This window comes from Condylura cristata, unplaced genomic scaffold (genome assembly GCF_000260355.1).
Source record: "Condylura cristata isolate star-nosed mole 26May11 unplaced genomic scaffold, ConCri1.0 scaffold00003, whole genome shotgun sequence".
In the NCBI taxonomy this organism is placed as follows: domain Eukaryota; kingdom Metazoa; phylum Chordata; class Mammalia; order Eulipotyphla; family Talpidae; genus Condylura; species Condylura cristata.
The window spans coordinates 49,204,500-49,230,777 of NW_004567104.1; the positions used below are offsets into that span (position 1 = coordinate 49,204,500).

The 26,278-nt window shown below is 36.6% G+C and overlaps 1 protein-coding gene across 1 annotated transcript in view; it reads right to left on the minus strand.

Annotated features, from left to right (window-relative positions):
* The window catches only part of CRYBG3 (beta-gamma crystallin domain containing 3), a 99,054-nt gene that overhangs the window by 39,768 nt on the left and 33,008 nt on the right, over positions 1 to 26,278 (minus strand). Inside the window, exons 4-11 of the mRNA XM_004675271.2 lie at positions 15,114 to 21,126; positions 13,758 to 13,802; positions 13,106 to 13,221; positions 12,030 to 12,177; positions 7,120 to 7,256; positions 5,705 to 5,819; positions 4,442 to 4,477; positions 2,128 to 2,261 (exon numbers count right to left, since the gene is read on the minus strand). Coding sequence (XP_004675328.1) covers positions 2,128 to 2,261; positions 4,442 to 4,477; positions 5,705 to 5,819; positions 7,120 to 7,256; positions 12,030 to 12,177; positions 13,106 to 13,221; positions 13,758 to 13,802; positions 15,114 to 21,126 — 6,744 coding nt within the window. The remainder of the gene's footprint in view (positions 1 to 2,127; positions 2,262 to 4,441; positions 4,478 to 5,704; positions 5,820 to 7,119; positions 7,257 to 12,029; positions 12,178 to 13,105; positions 13,222 to 13,757; positions 13,803 to 15,113; positions 21,127 to 26,278) is intronic.

Here is a 26,278-nt window from a genome sequence, read left to right on the forward strand (position 1 = left end):
CTACAGTTGTGAAGAAAGAGAAAATATTGCAGAGAATTGTTTTTACAGGGTGCCAACAACTGTGGCTCAGTAATCATGAAATTCCTTCTAGCTCTTTGTTTAGGGATGTATATTGCAAGGGGAGGGATCCTGTGTGTGTGGAGAGAAATATGTTATGCACCTTACTTCAGGTGTAATATGTAAAGAAACAGACCTTTTATTCTTAAGCTAGTGTATAAAGATAAATTTTATAGGAAATTTTCTCTAATGTAAATGTGAAAACAAAAAGAAGCCCTTAATGTACCTGAAAGGGGGAAAAAGGAAAAAAGGTCTGGAGGATCCTAACACTAAAGAAAAAAATCAGTAATTATGACCTGTCAGTTCAAAAATGTTCTGCTCAATTTTTCTGATTAAATTTTGATTGAATTCAACTTATATACACATTTGGGATTTAAAAAAAATTACATATTATTTGAGAAAAAAATTCCTTTCCTCTGGTTCCTCAATAATTTAAAGCAAAAGTAGAAAATGATAGAAATAATGAAAAATGAAGTTAGCTGTTCATCTTTAAATGGGAACAGTACATTTTTCTCCTGTACTTGTCATATAAAAAATGAAGTATGTTGTACTACAAGCCATGATATTTTTCTTGAGTTTATAAAATCATTGCAAAGAATCTCAGAAAATAATGTAAATCGCAATCTTGTTAATAGAAAAAATATTCACATTCCAAAGGAAATAAAAAGCAAAAATATTTTATATCAGGATTAGCAAAAAGCAGGTGTGTTCACAGATCAAAGAACATTGCAAAGAAATATACCAGAATAAAGATGTGCTTATCCAAAACATATTTGTACTTCAAGCATTCAATGCACTTTTAAAGTTAAGGATGAAAAATTAATTATTACCAGCATGCCTGATGAAGTATGGATGTGCCAGTGACACCCATCCTCTCACTACAGTCACTAACATTTCCATTAGTGGAAATGGCTGGTATGGCCTTCACTTGATTTATTGCCCCAAATTGTCAAGTTCAAGTATCTGAATGTAGACTGATCCTCCAATGATATTAGACAAGTCATTTAACCATCATTAATAAAATATTTGAGTTGCTGCTAGAACAAATAGATTGTGCAGTACTGCTGCAAGTATGAAGAGATGCAAATGTTTAAATGAAAATGAACGAATATTCCAAACAAACCAACATAACAGGAAAACTAGCAGAGTGTTTCTGGAGGGATTTTGGTACTGTGTTGATGAAGGCAAGTGATTTACAAGCAATCTTCTTCATGACTTTACCTGCCACAAATACAAAGGTGTATCCTACTCTGGTCACAGATTTTCTGGGGTGCCTGCCCAATAACTGCTGATTCAAGCTGTAGCAATTATGGTCATACTTAGCTTTACATTCAGAAACGATTAGGGAGCTCCCTCCAAAGCAGTTCAGGCCAGAGAGTAACAACTGTCAAAAATGTTGTCTTTGGTGGAGCCTTCCCAGTGCCTTAGGGTTAAGTCTAAACGCTGTCACCTTTGCCTGACTTCAATCAGCAGCCAGGGAGCTGAGCCACACATGGCGCAGCAGACCTCTCCTGTCTCATCCACTGCTCCCCTCAACAGTGTATTTTGATAGATTGGCCCATTCTGCTTTCCACTTTCCTCTTACTCCACATACCTCTGGCCTATACCCCAATTCTTCTAAGCAAAAAAAAAAAAAAAAAAAAAAAAAAACAACTACAAAAAGTTGTCTTTGGAAACACCCATCAGCTGCTTCAGTAAGGGAAGGCTCACTAACAATGGGCTCGGCGCAGAACGCCAACTGAGCTCAACTGACGCTCAGAGGTTACATAGGGCTTCTGCTTCATGTTCATAATCTGTGAAGAAAAATAATTTGATCTCACAATTCTCATCTTGCAATTATTGAGCAGTGAAGTTTTAGAAAGTTCTTTACATTTGATCTATCTCAGAGTTTCTCACAACAAGAGCTCCCAGCAGGCCATTGGCATCTAGTATATTTTGTTGGCCCTATTACAGTGGGATGCTTATTTTCACGTTAAGGCATGATGTTTTTACTCTGCTTAGGACATTTTGTGTGTGTGCTGATCTTAAAAAATAGACCAGTAAATCAAATACTGAAAATGTAACACTCACACTCCACCGATGACACGAATTGATCCAATTCCACAAAAGTCCAATTCATTTTTTAGAAAATTAGGGACAGAGTCTATATGTTCACTAAACTCTCTTGCCTGTCCACGGAAGTGAGTTTTTTCATAAATAATAACCTAGAAAATATGAAAGAAAAGCACTTAAATTTTATATTTTAGATACATATGGTTTTACTTAAATGACACTAAGCAGGCACAACATAAGGAATGCTGTCCACTTTTTTTCATAAATATTTACAATGTAGCACACTGACTCATATTCACAAGGAATATGTGAGTATTACCATAAATGTTAAATATCTTAATATGTTTTATGTTAATATACTAATTAATATTTACGATTATATTGTTCTGGCTACCCAAACCCTACCAGCATCTCACAGGATAAACTACCTTATAAGTGGTTCCTGAATCTTTCTGAGTTTTAACCCTCTAGTTAGAATTTAATAGAGATCTAACTCGTATTATTGAATTTCCCCTGTAAGACAGGGTGGTTCCAGGGCATCATGATAAATTGTCTGTTGATTTGAGAAAATATATACATGATTGCTACTATTCACTGACAAAAAAGGGGTAAATATACAACTTCCATAAAATAAAAAAATATTGAAAAAGATGGCATTTTTATTTCATATTTGATTCAGATGGGGTAGCAGATAAGAGCAGTAGGACACACTTCAAGCATTTCATTTACTTCAAAATTTGGAATGGATAAGTACTTCTTTTCTACAGATTTTGAGTATCTTCTGAAGTATAACCTGCCTTTTGTAAGTGGAAGCTGTAACAGTGAAAACAGTGCTAATTTGCCCACAACCACCTGGTTCTATTCGTGGTTAATAACATAATTTGACACAATTGGATCTCTGAACCTTGGCAGCAAAGGAAGGCCTGCACTTAAATACACTGAACTAGCAGGTAGAGATTCCTTATTTCTAAAAGTGATAACATTGTTCAAACTGAAAAACATCATCTCCTGATGTTTCCTATACATTAAATTTTCAGAGCGCTGGGCTGAAGTTGTGAAGTTTCACTTGCATCTAATATATGCTATCTGTGCCAAACACAGACTAAGTAAGAAGACATTATTTCATGAGTAACACATGAAACTTGAGTATTGTGACTATGACAGCAACTCCAACTTGTCAAAGTGCAAATGTCCAAGGAAGACCTAGCCTGTGGCACCCCAAGTTCTGATTCAGCATGCGGGAGACTGAGACTGGAGCTCTAGGGGAGTCTCACAGCTCAATCAGCATCGAATAGGTCACTGGTTCAAAAGCTTGGCTGCATGTTAGAATCACCTGGGAGCTTTAAAAAGGTTTCATCAAACCCATACCAAAACAGCATCTCTGCCAGTTAATTCAGATATAAATACATTTTTTTTAAAACCAAGATTAAAAAGTTTTAATTCAATAGATTTAATTCAAACACTTTGGCACTTTATTCTAATCCCACGCTGTGGATTCTTTTGCCTTAAGCTGTTCTTTAATTCGTTTGTATCTGGCTTCCCCTAAGATGATTTTTCTTTGTGAGCTAGAACTTGGCCTTCTCCTCTTAGAATTTTCCAGCACTAACTATATTCCAAGGGCAGGAGGAGGGCAGCTGCAACAGGAAGGGTGCAAGCTAACACATTAGATAGATACACTCAGGTAAATTAAACAACAGTAAATTAAAAACTCCATCTATGTGATTAAGCAAATGGTGGTAAATGCCACAAGTTAGGACTCGTGGAAATGGGAGGGCTGGAGTTGTATGTTGCTTATGTCTCTAGGGGTGCTAGAAACTAGTTAAACACAGGCCTTTTTGCATCTTTACTGTGTTGGTTTTCTTCCTATTTCTATGGCTAGTTTAAGTTTTCATTTGCTTCTTTCCCCAAATAAGCCTAATCATAATGTTACTACCACTCCCACCCCTCCACCCTGAGCTTTCATGGCTTCTATTGTTGCCTTCAGATACTTCTATTTACAGGCAAGCATCTAGCTGACAGGAGCTACTTACACTCCCTCTGGTCATGCTGCATCTTCCTTCAGACTATCACTCCTGAGTGAGTGAAAGTCAAACCTACCACTTTTCTCCTTTGTCAGTAGATGCTCACCTAGGTCGCCTAGTTGTGTCACCTACTGCACACTGAACCCCACGCCCCAGTCACAGCCTGGACACTCACAATTTCCCCTGGCACCCTAACATTCATTAGTTAGGATGTACTAGCATATTAAGAAGTTTTTTTTTTTAGTTAACAGAAGTGCTTAAACATTAATGCTTAAATCACAACTGCTACAAAATTCAGTTTGATGACTTACTTTTAAGTTCATAGGCATTTCCACTTTCAATCCACCCTTAAGATAACAAAAAATTTTAACATTAGACATATGAACATTTGAAAATAACTAAGAGACATACGTAGATTCAATAAAATAATAAATCTGATTAGTGAGGATTTACGAGCCAGTCATCTTTAAATCACAATAACTTTAAAATTTAAAGCACAGAATTTTATAGGAGGCACAATCAAGCCAAATGTCCTCCATCAATGTAATTGGGGAAGAAAGGTTAAGAAGAACACCTCCAGAATATAACCCATCTAAGAAAGGAAACTGAGCTTTAATTCTGAAGTACACATACTCCTTTCGTATAGTGTCCAAAAAGGAAAAGGGAGGTTGGTGGCAGATCAGTGGGCGGTGGAGGACTATGGGAACCTGCTGGGTGTGGCACAGTAACATTCCTTTGAAGGGGATGAGCCTATGCTGCTAAGCATTAGACCGTGAAAAACCAATGTTACTGCAATTAAAAATATAAATCTCATCAGGCAGAGTATATTTCTAGACCACTCAGTACTATGAACACTACTCTCTACACTACTCTCTGCAATGTGTGCTTTCTGAATTAGAGAGTGCACTTGCTACATCAATACTTTATCAGACTTAGTGTCTTTATGATCTCAAATTTGAAAAGCATAGAAGTCACCCCTCTTCACAAAAATCCCAGTTCGATAATTTCCTCCCTTTGAATACTATTCCACATTGTAGTATTAAAATTTTTTCTTTTTTTTTTTATTTTCTAAAGTCACAGAATTAAAAATTATTTCTTACATAGCTAACATTTAGTTGAATAGTTTGGTTCTTAAATTGTTTGCAAAAAAAAAAGAACACAGGAAATTATTATCTATAAGAAAGCATCCATCGACAGAACAGCCCATTTATTATTAATGTAGAATTTATCATTCATTACAGCAATGGAGGAGTATAATTTACAACCATTAATTTTCTAGCAAGTATCAAAACAAATTCAGAAGTTTATTAAATATTCAAAAGTTTTTTTTTATCAGGATAATGCTTATAAGGAAAGTGCATGTATCACAAAGTAAATTCAGACATGTCTTCTAGAAAACATTAAGCTGATTTCAACAGATATTCTCTGAAACACACAGAAAGAATGTATCAAAAATGTGCTGATTAATAGCATACGTCTTTACTTGACAAGACTGAGATCCATGAGCAGTCACCAGTGATTTAATTTTGGATTCCTGGGTACTTTAGGAAATGTTTCTTCTTAAATTTACTTACCACTTGAAGTGGACGCAATGATTTCATTTCCGCTGCAGAAATATCAAAAAGTCCTTGGTCTTCCTCTAAAATGGTAGCTTGTCCCTTAAAATTAATATCTGGGTAGGCAAGCCAACTAAATAAAAAATGAAGAGTTTGTTAAGTATAATAGTGATATTTCACTCTGGTTCTATAGAACTTAAAATAAGATGGACTATGTAAAAAAATCCTTCACAGAATTACACTACCAAACTAGTAAAACACATTCAAGGTGACGTTGTCAGAGTCTCAAAAGAAGAGTTGTCAGTAAGAACACTGTTTAAATACTATTTATCCTATAATCCTATAAATCCTTAATAATGAAGTACTTACATTCAAACACTATCTATCCTATTCATTAGGTTTTCCAAGCCTGAAGTAATACTTTCCTTAGACTTTGCCAATATTTAAAAGATGTGTGACACCTTTAATTCAAGCAGAGTATGATGGAACCATCAGAGCCATCCCCTAGCATTCCACCCTTTCTTAAACTGCAGTGATCAGACAAGGGCTCTAGCAGGCATTTTGCATCTTGACCCATATTTTTAGTATCCATGTCAGTTCTATGAGCAACCTCAGGAAAAATATCCAAAATCAGATTCTCCAAACACCCTCCTTGTTTCCAGGTGAAACTGGTAATTAAAGACATTTCTCACAGATAGGGTCCATAACTAGATTTGCCCAGTCCTAGTCCATGGCTTGGGGAGATAAAGAAAGATGTCCTACAGTAACCCCAAAATCTACATCAGCCATCTTCAGAGCAGATGAAAACTGTGGAAGAGATGAAGCAGTGAAATGATCCACAGTGAACCAGGCCTCAAAGAATTTGTGATTTGAGACCATCTGGGACTGAAACAAGACTGAGCTCAGTCCCATAGTCCCAGAGGATGGCTGACTATGGAATCAGAAGGGCCTTGTATCAAATCGATGTGTAGCAGCTGATAGCCAGGGACAAACAACATAATTTCCTCGCTTATGAGAGTAGTTCTACCTGCTTTGCAGAAACAAAGAAGTAACAAACAGGCACCCTGCTCCTGACACTGTGGAAATACTCAGTGACCAGCAACACTGAGACAATCTACAATCAGTTCAGGCTCAGAATTTGGGGTTAGGTACATGTTTTTATTTCTTGGTACATAAATTTGGTGGATGAAAAGACAATGGATGCATCTATCAAGAACTATGTCTGGCAATTCTTTAACTTCCTCTTAACTGGAGCCTTAATTAGAACTGAAGACTTAATTTCTGCAACAGTTTCTCTTAGGTATACAAGAGTATGAGTGACATTAATAAAAATTTCAGATATGCATGTTACCTACTGAAATATGAAACAGGAAATTAACATAGTGGCCATCAAGTTAGTAAACTCTTCATAGTAAAGAGTAACTGATACGTACACTCCAGACTTCACAGTAAAGGACACAGATTTGGGGATATTCAACTCTTCCAAATTGGGGACTGCTCGCTGGATGTAGACAGGGCAACAAGCTGAATCAGACTGTGCACAAAGTACTATCTCAGGAATGCTGCAGTCCTGGAGAAAAAAAAACAAGCCGAAAACAACCAAAAAAAAAAAAAACCCAAAAATCCAAACAACCAAGGGAAAAAAGTCCAAAAAATCCCCAAGGTTCAGTCAAACTTCTTTACAGAAACAACATAAGGAGATATTGTTCCTCTCACCAATTCTTTAGTTTTCTGAAAGTTTCACTGGTGACAAACATTAATGACACCTTTTGTTAATAAATATTAACATTTAATCACAATTGAACTTAGCACAAAGTAAATTCTGATTTACTAATTTAATAGAAATATTAAATGTTAAATTTAAAATATTAATTAAAAAAGTACTACCCCACTTCTCTGTGCTTTGCTTTTAACAGTCCCGTTCTTTTAAGGAATGCTCAAGTTACCAAGCTCAGGAGTGCCAAAAATCTGCAAGCCTTCCTTCTCCAAAGTGTAACAAAGCCACAGGGAATTAAACAAAAGCTGACCTCACAGGGGACATAAAACTAAATTAATAGAGGCGCTAGGCACCTCTTATTATGTTAAATAATTCACACTGACAAAAGAAGTAGGAATTAGAGGTGAGGGGAAAGGAAATCTGTTTTCCTACTTGTGGGGTTCTATTATTCTTCAGTACAAATTAGATTGAAGAAAGTCATTAAGGAATTTGAGTCTATACTCAATCACACATCCATTGTCACCATGCCCAGTCACATTTCCTTTAAAATCTCACCTGTGAATATCACTGATCCCCACTGTCAAAGAAAGCCCTGCATCAAGGCCAAGACTAACTAAGGCTAACTATGGGTTTACACAACAGTCAGATACTAGCTACTCTTCAAACAACTGGGCTTGTGAGATCCAAGTACATCGAATTTATACTTTTTTGGCCTTTTAACAATATGGCACCAACTTTGTGACTGACACGTGTTCCCCACATCTCTTTATTCAGACTGGTCTCTGTATCATCTCCATACCTCCTTCTGCGCTCTCTAAACTTTGTAAATGATTCCCTCATTGCAACTAAAGGTAGGCAATTCTCTGTGTTCTCATGAATACATTTGAATAGTTAAGTTCTAAAAAAAAAAAAAAAAAAAGCTCTTAAGAGAATCAACCTTATAAAAAAGGGAATTATTTTTTTCCTTCTCCAAAATGACAGATGTGCTTATGTCTGCACACACACCCTATCAGAACCTATCATAGTATCATAGTTAAATGAGTGTTTATCACACAAATCAAGTTTCAGTAGCCTTAGTTTCATCTAACATATTGAAAAATTTAAGTAACACTTTAATAATATAGGCTAACAGAGATGACATTATTAGACTGAACAATTTACTTCCTTTTTAAAAAAGATTTATCCATGCATACAAGAACTGGGGTACAGGCCAGAGGTGCAGGGGATAAGAGGATTCACTAGTGACACAGGTAGATGTAATGAAACACACGATGGAGAGGAGCAGTGGGTGGATTGTGTGAGGTCTATCATGTCATGTGGGTCACCTCCCTGGCCAGGGGTCAAACTCTTGCTGCAGTGGCTGTGGATAGCTGGCTTTGACTGTTGTGCCACCAGGGAGGGCCCTGAACAATATACTCTCTATTATTAAAATCAACCCTTACATTTTTAAAACTTCAATTTTCTGAGTTTTAACCTTTCTCCAAATCCAGTTCTCTCATTATTGCTTAATCACTATTAAAAGTAACATAAGCGGCCCTCCCTGATGGTGCAGCGGGTTAAGGCACTGCACTGGGAAGCTTAAGCCACTTCCACATGAGTTTGATCCCTGCCTACCTCGGAGGAGATCCACATGGCGCAGCAGACCTCTCCTGACCCGCCCGCTGCTCCCCGCAGCAGTGTACTTCGTTGATCTATCTGTTCTGCTCCCCACTCTGTCTCTGGTGAATCCTCTCACCCTCCACATCTCTGATCTGTACCCCAGTTCTATATGAATAAATGAATAAATCTTAAAAAAAAGTAACATAAGCATATTGATACATCTTATTTTCAGAAAAGATTAAAACATAATATAGTGAAAAAACACCTTTTAAAGTTTACAAGAACATTTCCTTCTAAAGATTCATTTCCCAAACAGAAATGTCCACCGAGAAGCCACCTGTCAATCATCTTCAAGTCTTTTGTTTGCTATTAATAATAAGAGACCTAGTAACATTATTTTAAGTACTGCCATATTAATGTTCCCCTAGGGATCTGAGGTACAGTAACAGAATACATAACTGAGTGTCTCACACAAACAAATTTCCTCTGCATTGTATTATACAAACAATGTTTGGGTGGTGTACTTTACAAGGGAAAAAACCAAGAGGGATTGAAGACTACTATAACACAGACAAAAATAGCATAATGATGGCTAAATAATGGAATATAAACATAAATAAGAATGTCTGTGTTCTCAACTATCTTTACTAGAGGCCCGGTTTTTTTCTCCAGTTGAGTGAAAAAGGTTTTGCTTTATTAAGATCTACTTTCTTGATGGTGGTTATTCATTGTCTTTTCAAGATTTGCATAATTCTTGATGGACAAAAGCAATCCAACACTAGCAACTGAAGGGCACTTTACAGTAACTTAGCAACAATAGACAGTTTATTCTTGGTAAAGGAGCATTTATATGACTTCCTCCCAAGGCTTTTCTAGCCATGACGTACTTTATAAATACATCTTAGTAAAATTTATAAGCATAGACAATTAAAGCAATTAGTAGGAATGGAGATGAGGCAATAGGATAGAAAAAGGGTAAGAATAAATTACAGTTAAAAAACCACATAGAAAATCTAACTTGTCTCCTATGTAAGATCAGCCTCTGAAAACAATCTCTGTTCTCAGCTTATCATGTAGGGCACTTCTGATCTTAAGAAAAAATATTATTCCTTAAAAAATGTTAAATGTACAGTAAACACAGTAATGAGTTTGATATATTGTTTGCACTATTCATGTCTTTTATGATCAAAAAAAGGAAAGCATTTGACTTAAGATAAACCGCATTGCTACCCCACCCCAATTATTTCCACTGGGAGTAAGGATGACCTCTGAGCACAATCTGCAGTAGCAGAGAACTGACAGTCTCTTCTGCATCTTCACTACTGAATCACAGCACAGTGAAGACCTCTGCAGCAAATTATCTTTAAAGAATGTTAAAGTTAGAACTATGTAGAGCAGAGGAATTAAGAGGTTAAACAAGACAAAGATGATATAAATAGAGGTGAAGTGGTGATGTCCATTATTCTTGATGGACAAAAGCAGTCCAACACTAGCAACTGAAGGGCACTTTACAGTAACTTAGCAAAAAGAAGAAGAAGCAGCTATCGACAGGCAGAATTGTGACCAAGTTGGAAAAAGGAAGCCTGATTCTTACTTTGTAAAATATTTAGAACAATGCTAATGCCTTTTCCATTCAATCCTCAATAGTTCTATTTTCCTTCCTCACACCAAGCTGCTAGGCTGTTTAAGACTTGTGGGCACTAACATTGCAATTTCGAAAACAACACCAAGAACAAATAATAGAAAAGGGCAAAAATGCAAGCATGGCACTCATTCTTATAATCTATTCCAAGCACTTAGCAGATGTGCACATAACCATGCTCTACAAACTGAGTTTTTTGTTGTTTGGTATTTAGGGGGCCAGAAGGGTGCTGTGTCCAATACCCCTTATTCGACATTTTTTCCCCACTAGGCTTGGCATGGTGCCAGATACCCACAAGGAAAGCACAGAACCGTAAGTTATTTAGATCTTTGAACATTCTGCCCACAGACTAATTATTCATTTCAAGGGATTGCTAGTGAATTAGCTAAAAAAGCAAGCACTCAAAATGCTGCTAAGTTTTTCAATGAAAACAAACCCTACCCTCTATGCTGAGCCATCAATCTCCTTGCAAAATTGCAACTCACTGACATTCACCTTGTGTCTGACACAAGTGGCCCTGCAGGAACGCCCTCTCCTCTCCCACGAGCCAAACTCTTATTTACTCTCTCAAGATTTAATCAGGAGCCTCCTCCTCTTCCAGGTGAGGTGCCTCTGCTCTGGGTGCCGCAGGGCCCAGCAGAGCATACTACGGTTGTGTGATGCAGCTGTTTCTTCTTCTTTAAGTAATCTGAAGTGAGAGATCTTGTCTCACTCACATGTCTATACAATTATACAACATGCATCACCTCCATTTATATTTTTAAACATATACACAAAACCTCCATCCTTGAAAAACATATCTGCCAACAGTCATAGGAGTAACAGCACTAGATCACATATTATGATACCCCTGAAGGAATATTTGTTTTTATCACCTCTAAAGTACCACAGCACTTCCCACAAAATATATAGGAAGACGTTCCTCATCTTACGATTTAAATAATATTTTCTCAACAGAAAATAAAAATGCAACACCTCTCCTTCTTCTCCTCATTCTTCCTTTTCTAAATTTTACCTGACACCTCTCTCTCTTTTTCTCTCTCTCTCACACACACACATAGAGCTGTACTGAGGAGTAGAAATCTATACTACACAAAGATATTTGGAAATCAGGTTCTTTTTCTAAAGACGGTTTTCTAAGGATATTTCTACTACAATTTTTAAAAAAGACATCTATTTATAAAATATTAGCATTCTATATGTCATATTTTAGGTAATATTTTATCATTTATACCATACTTTATTATCTGTAAAGTCAGAACTTAATGTAAAATGACAATAAAATTAGTACAAATGTTAGTAATTATTTAGAAACATGACTATGCCATAGTACAGCATTAGTAAATGGCAAAGACAAAAAAATATAAGATCAGTAGTTCTGTCACCTTTAAAACACGCTTGATAGAGCCCAATACAAAGTTTCTTTGTGGGTGCTTTCTGTTCTGAAGGATCCAGTCCCGATTTAACACCTTTTCTCCTTCTTCTAACACACATTTCTGACCTTGGAAATGTGGTTTCTCATATAAAATCCAACTGAACAAATATAAAAACAATGATAAGTTGGAGATAATTTTCTACAAAATAAGGCCTAAGCAAATGATACTTTACCTCAGTAGACAAAATGATATCTACTTAAAATTCTAAACTGGGTTATTTTCTACTGGTAGCATATAATCCTACTTTTGAAGCAATGATACATGCAAATTTAAGTATAGTTAAAGAAAGAATAAAACTGCATACAACTGTGGGATTATAATATCTGAACATACTACCACAATCTATGCCTATGTTATGTGCAATGTGTAATGAACTATGCAATCTACACAATTAGGTCTTTACATAATTTACACCGTATCATAACAATTCCAAAATATACCCAAATTTTCTGGCTACTAGATAATGAGCACATATTTCCTTTATTTCTTGAAGATGAAATCATAAGGTTCACAATATAAAACTGATCAGTAGCTACAGACAACCAATGGAGAAATTCTGCCCCCACCATGTCCACCAGGTCCTAAGTGTGGTGTTCCCTCATTTTTAGACCAAAGAATCTTCCACTTCATGAACTTATCAGTTATACAAATGACTTTAAATACGTGGCCTAGACATCCTTTAGCATTCCACAAAATTTGAACTATTTTCAAAGCTTTGCTTTATTCAACTGAAGCCTTAAATTCAACTTGCCATATCTATCCTGCTAATAATGCAGTGACAACGATATTGTTTATATTATATTTACTAGGTCATGTTATTTACTGTTGGCATTAAGCAATAAAAAACAGTATTTTTGCCACAGTTATATAAAGAGAACAATTAAACTATAAAACAATGTTTCAAAGTATCTCTTCAAAAACAAAGGAAAGGTAGTATAACATTCATAAAAAACATAAAAGTATCTATATCAGAAAAACACTTAAATTTGGGGGGACAATCCTGCAAAATTTTTGAGAGCTCTTACCAGCCCCTTACAACTTTTATCAGTACCCCATTTGGAAAGGACCATGATGTAGCATCGGGAATGTTACAGTAGATCTCTTGTTTATATTTACTTCCATCGACATCATAGATAACCATCTGCAACATATAATAAGTAGGCACATTAACTAATTTTAAGAATGCATTTAAAATTCCAAAATGTCCTAGAATATAAAAAATACAATATCCTTATAAAAACAAACATTTCTTTGTACACTAGACCCTTGAGCTAAATAATGATTTTTTAAAATTTTTACATCATTCTTCATTTTGTACAATCTCCATTGTAACCCTGTGGACTTCCCACCAATTCACCTGTGTGTCATCAACGTAGTCCCATGCACTCTTCCCATCCCAGTTTCGATCCCACTCCCCTCTCAACCCCCATAAAATAGTTTATAGTTGATCATTGTTTTTCATTTTTACTTTATTACAATTGCCTTACCCCCACCCCATGGCCAATTCTTTTCACTCCTGCTATGAGTGAAACCATCTGGTATTTTTCTTTTTCTTTCTGGTTTATTTCACGAAATAATGCTTTTCTAAAGTCGCTGAGAAGTATTTGAACTCCAAAAGCCTAAAGGTAATCTTACTTATCACATCACATCTTGTCTACCTAAGAAACTTATGCTTACCTTGCCAGGTCTTGGGTTATACCTCAGAGTTTGTCTGTCAACATTCTGAAACAATGGGAAAGTGAAGTTAAACCTTAACCGTTAACCAAAAGACAAATAGTCCACTTTCTTAGCAGTCACAAATCCAATTTATCTTGTATTTACTAACGAACCATATGTGCAGGATATTTGCACATACTACAAGGAATCTAAAGATATGAATAAAGGGAAACAATGTGTTGTCTCTATCATGGAGCGCTTACAGCTTAGCAAGGGGAAACTGATGATCACACTTGCATGATTCTTTTAAGTGAAGGACTAAGTTAAGCCCACATGTAAAATACAAAGAAAAGGCCAGGTAACAGAAGTCAGGGGGCAGGGTGAATGGCAGCAATGAGGAGGTGAGGTGACTTCACAGGAAGTTTCTCTGTGGAAGTGGTATCCAGAAGATTTTGAAGAACAGGACTTCAGTACGTGAAGGAAAGGAAATGTGGTAGGTTGGGGTAGGGGTTATCGAGAATAAAATTCCAGGAAAAGAACCACCTTAAACAAATATGATGGTAGAAACATAGGCTGTGTAACTAGGGGAAAGGGTGAGACAAACAGAACTTTACACGGAGAAAAAAGGTTTCACTTGATTTGGTTGGTAATGGGAACTATTAAACATTTCTTTAAATCCTATCATTGCTTTTAGAACAGCTTTGATTTGCAGGCTACTGGTTGATATTCAAGTATTACTATTTGCTACCAAAGCTGTTCAGACTACAAATTCTTGCACCTTGGAAATCCTAGGGTAAGTTCCCAGAGTCTTGGAAATACCAAAAAGCAAAGTCCCACATTCCTTTAATATCACATGTTAGATATTTAAATATTTGTTGGTCAAAAAGAATAATGTAACAATATCAAAACATTTTCTGGGTATGTTTTCAACACTTTGACTTAAGCTTTACATTGTCCTGCTTTCTGTGAATGACTGGAACATCTACAGTGAAAAGATTTCAAGCAAATACATAATTTTTTAAGTACTTAAGATATCATTATATATTAATAATTCCACAACACCTAAGCTCAACAGAGGAATTTTCCCAGATAATACTGTTACTTAGTTAAAAAACAAAACAAAACAAAACAAAACAGGTATTAGTAAAGAACCCTGCTGCTCTATGCCTTTTAAATTCTGACTAAGCAGTTTCGTTCTCTCAGTGTAACATGGCCCACCAAAAGTACATGAGTTATAATCTACTTCAACCAAAAATGCTGATCTTTAAAAAAATCATTATGCAACTTCAAAACAGTGATTTCTTAATAAAATTTCAGGTCACTTCATGACCTGAAGCTATATTTCAATGGTACTTCATTTGTTAACAATTCACTTACCTCTGTAAACAGGTTTAATCTGCCTGAGTTGTCTTGAGTACGGAAATATTTTGACACTGGTTCCTGAAAAACCCCACCAAATCTAGCTCCTTTTTCAGAGGAATGGGTTTTAGAAGTCTGCAAATACTGATGATAAGCACTCTTTAAGGACGAATGCAGTTTAGAAGTCAGGTCAGATTTTTGTAGACAAGTGTTCTTTTCTGACCACAGACCAACGTGTAGATTGGAGGTAGTAGGTTCGTTCGGTATTACACATGAATTTTTAGAAATTTCAGTCTTTTCCTCGACATCGTCAGGGTTAAATGGAGTAGAAGGATCTGGCAGCTTGAAGGTAACAGTTTCTTTCCGGCTAGCTCTCAGACTTCCTATATGCAATGATTCCTCCTCTTCCTCATCTTCCTCTTCTTCCCCTACCTCCTGCCTGTCATCATCAAAATTCATCTTTAAACGCTCTGACACTGACTGCAGAAGTGACAGAATGGAAGAGGGCTGGTTTGCACTCTCTCTTGATTTCGTGGAGCCTTGATGACCAGGTGAGACCTCACTGGATATGACGTCCTCCTGAGAGCTATCATCCTCATAAATGGGAGACAAAGCTAAGGGATAAATTTTGTACCTTTTGGCTTCCACTGACAAGAACATTTCTGAATTATCACTATCAAACATCTCACCTAATTTACCTTCCTTTTCAAAATGATGGATGAGGTCAGTTCTACTCTCAGATCTTTCACATGCGTAAACAGGAATGTCTTCAGGGGCTGTATCAGGAAACGGGAGAGAGTGTGTTCTTACTTCTGTAAAAATGCACCTGTCCTCCTCTTGAAGAGGTTCTTCATATAATATAGTAAAGGAAGAATTTTCTTGTTCATCCTGAGAAGTGAACCCTAGGTTGGGTTCTTTTTCATTATTAAAAACGAGATCTTTTGTTTTCTTATCTACTGCAGTCACAGACTTGCTTTTGTCGAGCTTTTCTCTCATATCCTGGGGTTGAAAATCTGGCAATGCTAAGGCTGGGTAACCTTCATAGTCCTTACTTAATGTAGGTGATTCATAGCCCCTGAAATACGAAGCAAGCCTATTGTCATGAGCTATCAAGCCTTCTTTTATTTCCATGGAATCTTCCTCCATTTCTCCAGCATTCTCTTCATCATACACTTGGGGTGCCTTTTCCATTTTGGACATGGAAGACATACCCTCTGCTTGCATAACTGGCAACCCCAGGCTGGTTTCATGTGTCTTCTGCAGGTTTACCACCTCATGTTTCCCAATAGTCACATCAGAATCTTCAGGGGCTATTCTTTCTATTTTTAGCATAGAGGGTACAGGCACAACTGTTCCAACGGTCTCTCCAGCATCAATCTCAAAGGTTTTTTCTACTTGTGAGGCAGGTGCTGTCTTGGTATTTGCTTCTTTCACTTTTGACACAACAGGCACCATTTCAGTGTTCCCAATACCCTGGTCAATGAACTTTTGGCATATATTTTGCTTTTCCAACATAGGTCTTTCAGTCTGTCCTGTGATCCCCTCAGAAGCTTCTTGGCAGATACTTGCCCCTTCTGACATAATGGGAGTCTCTTTCATATTGTCCATAACCTCTTCAACATCCTTTTGGTAAGTATTTTCCCTTTCTAATGTAACAGGTGTCACTAAAGTCTTTTCAGTAATTTCCTCTATCCCTTTTTGGTAGATATTTTCCATTTCTGATGTAACTGATGCTACTACGGTCTTGCCAACATCCCCTTCAGCATGCTTTTGGTAAATACTGTCCATTTCTAATGTAACAGATAGTATTTCAGTCTTTCCAGTAAGTCCCTCATTATCTTTCTGATAGATACTTTTCACTTCTGAGATGACAGGCATCACATCAGTTTTGCTAATATCTCCTTCACTATCCCTCAACTTATAAACTTTTTCCACTCCTAAAATGACAGGTAGCCCTTCAGTTTTTTCAATATACCTCTCAGCATCCCTTTGGTATGCTTCTCCCATTTTAAAAACATCAGCTGTTGGCTCAATCTTTGTGACATTCAGTTCAGCATCCTTTCTGATTGTTTTCCCCATTTCTAACATGGAAGGTATAAGGTCAATTTTCCCCATGTTTACTTCAGTATCTTTCTTGTGTACCTTCCCTACTTCTGACATGGCAAGGGGTGTGCTTTTATTGATGTGACCTGGGAAATTTTTATCAGATATACATACGTGGCTATCAGACAAACTGCTTTTGGATGTCCCAGGTACATGTAGGTCATCATTGGCAAATGAAGGCCATGTGAAATTTAAAAAAGCAGTTCTTGTATCCTCTGTCCCAGTTTTGTGACTGTCCATGCACTCTGTTCCCACTTTCTCTTTATAGTCCTCTTTGAGAAATAAGTGTGTTTTTACTTCATCTGACTCATTCTGGGGCATGTCTTCTGCTAATAAAACAGTATCTGTTTCCTGCAAACTTACACTATCAGACTGTCTAGCTCCCTTTTCAGATAATGCAGATTTTTGATGGAGAATAACTTCTTTTCCTTTAATTGTCTCTGTGCCACTAAGTAAGTTACTTACAGAGAAGAATTTATCTAGTAGTTCCCCACTTACTTCACATGTGCTTTCATTTACTGCCTGCTCTGATACCAAAAATTTCCTTGTTATATCACACGGGTTAACACTATCACTATTCAGAATTTTTGACGTACTAGCCTGAAGTTCAGAATGCCAGGTATCCTCAGTATCTTCAAAAACATCACTTATCAGACTTTCTTGTACTGAACAAATAATTTCATTGACTAATTCCCTAGCTTGGTCTTCTACCAAACGAGACACACTCTTTCTATCAGAACCAAAAAGGAGACTCTTCTCACCAACTGCATGTGAAACACTGGCCTTTTCTTCCCCTTTGGCTTGTGGCATGTCCATGTCCTGCTTTTCCAAATGCTCTGCCAGCTGGGCCCCTGTCAGTGTCATTTCTGATGGGCTTTTCTCAAGGATGTCTTCTTTCAGAGCACTTGGATTCATTACGCTATCTATGACTACAGGCTCCTGGCAGGTACCAACTGTGTGTTTGGAGTTTAGTTCTTTCCTGACAAAATCAAAAATCTCACCAATCAATATATCAGCCTTTTTATGTAAACCACTTTGGAGATCTAAATGTGGGTCATGCGCTCTCTTTCTGGTTTCTTCTACACTCTCAGAAGATGCTTCAGAACACTGCTGGCTTGAGCTGTTAACTGACGCTGGAGCACCAGCAACTGCTTCCACAGGATTATCAAATTGGGTAGCAGTTGGGCAATCAAGAGATGCCTTTGTAGTATGATTCTCAAAATGTTCCTGCAAAAGGGTCACTTCTGCCCCTGTGGGGACAGACGTTTCAAATTCCAAGTAGGAGTTGTTAGTGTTCACCAGATTAGCTGAGGTGGCACCTTCAGGTGTGACAGCTACGGTAACTTGCACAGGACCAAAGCTATTTGGGAGAGTAGGTGAGCTAACTTCTTCAGAGTTACTGCAAGACAAGCGAGCAAAACCACCACTCAGGAAATCAGTATTCTGTTTCACTCTGTGAGATGAGGCTATCTTTCCTGATGTCAAAACAGAAGGCATATTTGAAAAGCTTGTCTCTTCAGATGCAAAAGTATTTTTTTCCATACTGATATCGGAACCCAGAAAAGATGAATTTACTTTTGTGATATCAGTTTCTTGGAATTTGGGGAAAATATTAACTAAGCTGAGTTCTGCCATTTCTGACAAACCAGAAATCTCTTTAGTCCCACAAATAGCTGAAGGTTGACAAGCACTGGCTTCAAAATTCTTAGCCATTTGACCAGTGACTTTTTCATCATGAACAGGAGGCAAAATCTCAGATGTGTTACTTTGGGGACAATCAGGAGAATTATCTATGACTTCTGTTCCCTGTTTCCCTTGATAGCTAGTGGCAGACAGAGAAACCTCAGTTTGGCAATTCTCTAGAAGGCCAGAGTCTGAATATTTCTCTTTAACCTGACTATGATCCATTAATTGAACAGCTCTGTCATGTTCAACCTTTAGGGAAGTTGATTCTGATAAAATTAACTTGGCTGGCACATCTGTCATTCTGCACGGAGAACAAATTTTATCCTGTTTAATGTTTTTGGGCTCTTTCTGGGACACAGATAACTTGGAGAGGGCTACTGTTTTCTCTTTTCCAGAATGAGACTCAACAAGAGTACTGCTCTGAACATCAACCTCAGCTTGTGATAAAATTGTAGCAACATTACCAGTTTTGGTTCTTAAGGAAAGAGACTTAGACTTCTCTGCAGTGCTCTTACTTGATACAGTTTTTGAAAGCACTGACTCTGCTTTATTAGTATCTTGGGGTGAGATGGACCTGTGAACCTTAGAGAGGCATGTGGACCCAAATCTTGAGTCCACTCCAGTTAGAAGGGTGTCAATGGCTTCAAGATCTAGAGGCATGTGACATTTTTGACTCTCAGAAAGAACTTCTTTGGATTCAACTGCAGGTGCAAGCTCACGGTGAAGGCAAGTGGGAGGACTTTTGCTGCTTGCAACCTCAACATGACTTCCCACATTCTCTTTTTGACAATTGTTAGATTGCGTGGCAATACCAACAATGCTCACATCTCCACTTGTAATGAGCACAGAGGACTCTTCGTTCTTTAAAACAGGATTAACCAACTTGCTTATCATGTCAGCGCCAGAAGAAAAGGTAGGAGATGAAGTATTGAGATTTGATTTTTTACAGTCAAGGGTAGGAGACTTTCTGGCATCTGGTAATAGTTTTTCTTGCTGCTGACTTTCACAGTCAGGAAGCGATTCTGAAATGTGATTTCTATTAAGGTGAACATTCAGTTCAGGTGCTCTTTTACTTTCTAAGCATGTGACAACTTCTGATTCATGGATCCATTTTTCAGAGGCCAAATCCTTTTGCTTTAGTCTAATATTGTGAGGCATTTTGCCATGTGGTCTTAAGTCAAGCTTTTTGGCTTTTGTTACAAACTGATCACTATCTTTGGGAAAAGGCTCTAGTTTGTCTCTTGTTGCTTTTACATGACTCGAAGCTGTGGGTTCACAAATTGAGGCAGTTTCTGTTTCTTGTCTGATTTCCATAACACCCAAATTTTTCTCTGAATCTTGGGCTGACAACCTACTTCCTTCATTTACAAGTTCTGTGTCTGTCACAGCACGTCTCTGAGGAGCAATGATGCTAGTGTGACTGGCAGCCTGCTTTGATGAGTTACTTACTGTCTGCTTGTCAGAACACTTACTCTCTGGCAACTGCAGACCTTCATGCCTAATTGATTTATTTGAACTTGGCAAATTCATACTTTCCTGTTTAGTAGTATCACTTTCATCAGGTTTACTACAAAGGAAGTCAGAAGTATTAGGTTCTTCAAATCCAGCAACCTCTTCTCTTTGCCCCAATGTCTTGTCACTCATCACAAAGTCCTTTTTTTTCACTGCCATCTCAGCTGCTCCTGTCCACTGAAAATCTGGACTGGAAGAAACTATGCTGCTGTTACTTCTGGCAAACAGTGCTGAACATATCTTAGTTCTGTCAGTTTGAGAAACTGGTATACATCTTAAATGATGCTGTGAGTCAGATTCTTTAGCTGCAGAGCTGGGGCGAATCACAAAAGATGGGGATGACCTATTTCTCTCAGGTCCTTCAAAATCAGTTTTATTTAAAACTTCTTTAGAAGCAGCAGTTTTGAGCAGTTCTGAGTTGTCTGTCTGATGGCTCTCTGTGTTGAGATTTATTCTGCAACAGTCAAAGTCTTCCATGGGGCTGTCCAGCACATGTCCTTTCACTGATCTAGCTGTGTCAGCTGATGACAACACTGGCACAAACCCAGTCTCACTCTCACTTCTGGGACCAATATGTGTGTTCGTACTAGAATCAGAACTTTCATCTTCTCTATCCAAGGGAGCCACAACTTCTAATGCAGTTTGTTGTTTCAAATATTTCTTAATCTGTCTGGGGCCTCGATACGTTGCATATGTTACTGAAGGCCTCTCTAGCTTATCATCTGTTTGTCTGCAAAAGAAACAGCATGAGAGGATCAGAAAATATATCCATACTTAGCAATATTTCCAGAAACTGATGAAGTGTATCTTTTAAATACTTTTATGTGCTAATTTGGGGAGGAAGTCCTAAAATGCTTTCATTAAATCTTTTCAATATCATTTATCTAAAATAGTAATGAAGAAGGGACAAGCAGCAAGTTAGGTAACAAGGCAGCATGAATGTTTGAGCTCTTTGTCATTGCCTCTGATCTGCTTATATATCTCTCTCTTTCACTGTGATTAATGGAGAAAGGTGGGCAGACAAGTTAGCTCTACTTTTTAAAGAGCCAAGTGAAAGAAACCACTCTGCATTGGTGCCTCATATTGGTCACACAAGTTTATAGCCATAATACTGATTTTTCCAACATACCAGAGTACCATGGTGAGCTTTCTTCCTATAGATGTGAATTTGAATTTTAACACATAGAGTTTTATTATTTATTTTTAACAGACTTATTTATACATTGAAGAACTGGCTGTAGGCCAGAAGTGTGGATGTGGTGGTGAGAGGATTCACTAGAGACAGAGTAGAAAGTAGAACAGGCAGATTTACTGAGGGGAGCAGCAGGTGAGACAGGAGAGGTCTGTTGTGCCTTATGGGTCAGCTCGCAGGCCAGGAGGAATTCAGAACTCAGCTCAGCAGTGCTGAGACTTAACCCTTTCGCCAGCAGGGAGGTCCTAGATGGAGTTTTAAAGAGAAGCATCTGGTAAAATGCCTTGTCCTTACTCAGTAAATATGTGCTAACTCACGGTTGCCTTCAAAAATCCCCTCTTGTGTTAAGTTCTTAAAATATTCCATTAAAGTATTTGATTAGTATAATGAGTATTAAATGGCTTGGGTAAATGAAGTACTCAAAGGGAATTTCTAGAAAAAGTAGAGCACCCATCCACATCATAAAGTTCCTGATGTCCTCAGCATTCAACTCCTTTGAAGAATCCACCTCTGGGAATTCTCACACCATGCCGTGCTGTCTTGAAGTTCTTTCTGTACATTCTTTGCCCTTTAACTGCAACCCCAGAGACAAACACTAATGTCCCTTAAGACCCAGTTTACAAATTCTTTCCAATGCAAACCTACCCCAGGATACTTCTACTGAGTTAGGCACTAATAAGCCTCTGATCTGTGGGTGAAAAGGATACTAAGTATAGAATTTGCCACATTAAACTATAAAGATTTATGAATTTAAACTTTTTCCTATAAGCCTGGTAGGAAGGCAATGTTGCCTTAATCATCTCTATATTTTCAGGTGCCCCCACAAGATTTGATAAATGGTATGTTTAATAACTTTTTGTGGATTAGTGAATGATTAAGTAAAGCAATGATTTTAGATACTTGTGATTTACTAAGAATTAAGACAGTCTAGGTGACATAAAGGGTCTTAAATTCTGAAATTCAGTTACATTTCAGTGTCATAGCTACAAACATATTCACTTTAATTTTTTCAGATTAAACATGTAATTAACAAAACACCATAGGATCCACATAAATTCAGTTAACTCTATTCCAATATCAAAAATAAATTTTCTCCCCAATTTTAAAGCAATTAACTTTAATATCACATTTGTCTAAGTGATAAAACCAAGTTAAAGCCACCTTTCACATGTAAAATCTCCATCAACTGTGCCCTTTACACATTTTTTGGATTTTAGCTAAAATAATTAATTTCAATCTACATAATTGCTGACACTTATAATCCTCTCATAACCAGTACTGTGAAAAATTAAGTTACATTCATTTAGTTTTACTATCCATTATAAAGCAGTTAAAGAGCTGTAGAGAAAACCTTTGTCCTCCAAAAATGCATGTAGCTGTTTCTTGAGTTTTGGGCTAGATCAAAGGCTGTTATGAAACAAAAGTTAGACAAGGTAACCTCTCAATGCAAACACTCAAGAGGAGAAAAATAAAGGTAAATTAATGTTATAATAGATAGATAACAAAATACATGAACAATTTAGAATGTAAGTGAATAAAATTTTTCTTTAAGGCTTTTCTTTCAAGGTGTTTCACCTTTTTTCAAAGTTTCAAAATATTTCAAAGTTAAATGTGTTATACTTAAATCTACATTCAAAAGAGTGCAATATTTCCCCCCCAAAGATTACCAAAATAATTCTGAAGAAATACACACACCAAAAAACACTGCACCCACACAAGTAGGAAACGAAAAGGATCAGACATTCATTCTTCCAGTACACTTACTCCCTCTTACTAGAAATCCTTTCCTAAAGAGACCTTAAAGTATTTTATCCCTCATTAATCCAACAACTTTTGATTTAAAATAGACTACAGAGAAAAAGGCACTAAATTTCAATGTGCTGTAATAATGTTCCTCTGTGTGTGTGTGTGTGTGTGTGTGTGTGTGTGTGTGTGTGTGTGTGGCAGGGAATTTGTTTTATATTTTTAGGGCTTTCTGGGTACTGTCGATGAAGATAAATCTATTGATTTATATGAACTAGCTTAAAATTCTCTAGGTAAATCTACAGCACTTTGGAAAGGAATGTTATATATGTATTTGTAACTAAAACATGTATTTTTACCCCTAAACAACTGTATTACCATCTTTAAAGCACTTGAACATCTAAGTTTCAAGCTTAGCTTCATGTACTATAATTAGTCCCTTTAGGTACTGATGAACTACACTCCCACTTCTTAAACTATTAGTCATGCCAATATAGTCCATTTCTTCATCATTCTTTCAGAGGTTCAGGTGAATCACCATAATTGAATAGTATTAAGAACATAAAACTGTGCTTTAAATTTTAAAGTTTTTCCCTAGTAAATAAAAAGAAAAGGTCAAAAACATATCTTTAAAAATAAAGTGAACATGGAAAATTTAAGGTTTTTTAACAAGCTTAACAGAGAAAAGGAGTATTTATTTACATATAATGCTTCTATGCATGGGATCTACAGGTTATTGATATAGCTAAAGATGTGTGATTCAAACAACAGTAAGAAGGAAATTTCAAAAATTTAAGGAAATGGACATGTGTTATTGAAAATCTAACAGGTTTTATGCATTTCATCCCAAAACCAGAAACACTGATCATGTGAGAGCTTATTAAGCTTACAGGTACAACATATGTTTGTAATTCTCTTCTGAATGTATTTGATACACCTTCTACAACAAAGGTCACCCAAAGACATGCATCATTCTTCAAAGAAAATTCTATAATACCAGACTGAAATAATAACCTGAAAGTATTGAATTCATGTTTAGAAATTAAGGTACCCTTTCAGCATTAAATTATTTCCTTTCAAATTACATGTTTAAGAGTGCTTTAATATCAGGGAAAACAACTTTTCTATTTTAAAGAAAATGCAGTATTTTTAAAAATCACAGAACAGTTTGTAATGAGGGATACAAATCTGTTAAAAATAAAGAATTTCTACCAACCAACAATAAAGTAGCTTCTTATATAAATTATACTTAGAAGCATGAGACAATAGAAAATATCTAAAAAACAAAAATGCTTTCTTAAAGGCTTCATAGATATTAAAAAATGATCTCTGAATGGTAAATTATACATGAGAAAATTTTAAAATAATTTAAGTGAAGATGAAACACAATGCCCTTTAATGAAGGACTTCTTAAACACAGTCCATATTATGAGTAATTTGTGTAAATTTTGAAAATTGCATTAGTAGTGATCACAGTAATCGATAGCATTAAACAGCAAAAGTTATTTTATTGTTTAAATCAAGCTATTGGTTTTTTTCATATACCCTGATCACCAAAGACTTACTGATACAAAGATAAAAAACAAACATAAAGAGAATTTTAATAAGATATTCTAAAGCCATCAGTTAATTCAATTTCCTTATTTTAAAAGATGGAAATGATTGTATAAGACTGAAATCTTAAACATGGAGGCTTAGTTTTAAATAACATTTTACATATGAAATATTCTCAAGATATGAATTTTCAAAAATGTTAGCTTGATTATAAGCATCTCTTAACCAAACTGTCAAGGGAAACAGACTGTATTGAACTTTTAAATGATAATTGCTAAACAAATGCACAACAAGAAGCTACTAAAACTGTAATTCTAATCTACAGGATTTCTGATCTAGGCCAGAAGCTTATTATTGCCATCAAGAGGTAGTCCTTTGGTTCTACGAGGTCAAAATCATCTTTCTTCAATGAGGTGGCTGTAGTGAGTTGCCTTAAAGCAATTATTCTTTCAACAATAAGGGTTTTATTAAAAAGAAGAGGCAGAATATCTTCTACTTTTCTCTTGTTCAGCAACAAAGAACGTAAACTGACCTTCTAATCAAAAGCAAGGAAAAAAGTCCAAACTTTCCCATGTATCAAGCCTCAAAATCTGTAGCATCTTAAATTACTTTAGAACTGAAAGTCACCAGGAATGATATTTGGAAGCTGGCTGGGCTCCACTCCCAGGGACTGAGTCAGTGGTAAGAACCAGATCATTTGCATTTCTAATCAGCTCCAGGGGACACAGATGCTGGTGACTAGAGGAACATGCTGTGAACAGTACTGCTTTAGAACACTTTACTGCTGTTGTATGCTCCTATATTAATGTTTAATAAAATATTTTTTACTTTAAAAAATATTTGTGTATAGAAGAACTGGGGTGTAAGGTGCAGGGGGTGCTCTCACTAGAGACAGAGTCGGGAGCAGAACAGGCAGATCTACTAAAATACACTACTGAGGGGAGCAGCAGGGAAACAGGAGAGGTCTGTGCTAGGTGGGTCAGCTCCCTAGCCGGTGATCAAACTCAGCCCAAGAGCTGAGACTTAACCTCCAGGACACCATGGAGGCCCCATAAAACCTTTATACATCTTTAAAAACAACAGCTTTTTAAGATCATAGATACCATATTGCCCTGAAATGAGCCACCAATTTATACACTCCACTCCTAGCAGAATATATGAACACCAGGTTTTATCAATTCTGGGGGACACAGAGTAGAATATTTATTATTACTATATAAACAGGCTAAAAGTTATCCTAGCACTTTCTTGATTGCTAGCTCAGTTTATATTTCTTTTATTGGAATGATTTATTTACATTGTCCATATTTTTCTATTGTTAGTGTCTAAGTTGCTTAATGTGTTAAAGCATCTTCTGACTTTTTAAATACAGTTCTCTTTGCCAATTTATTTA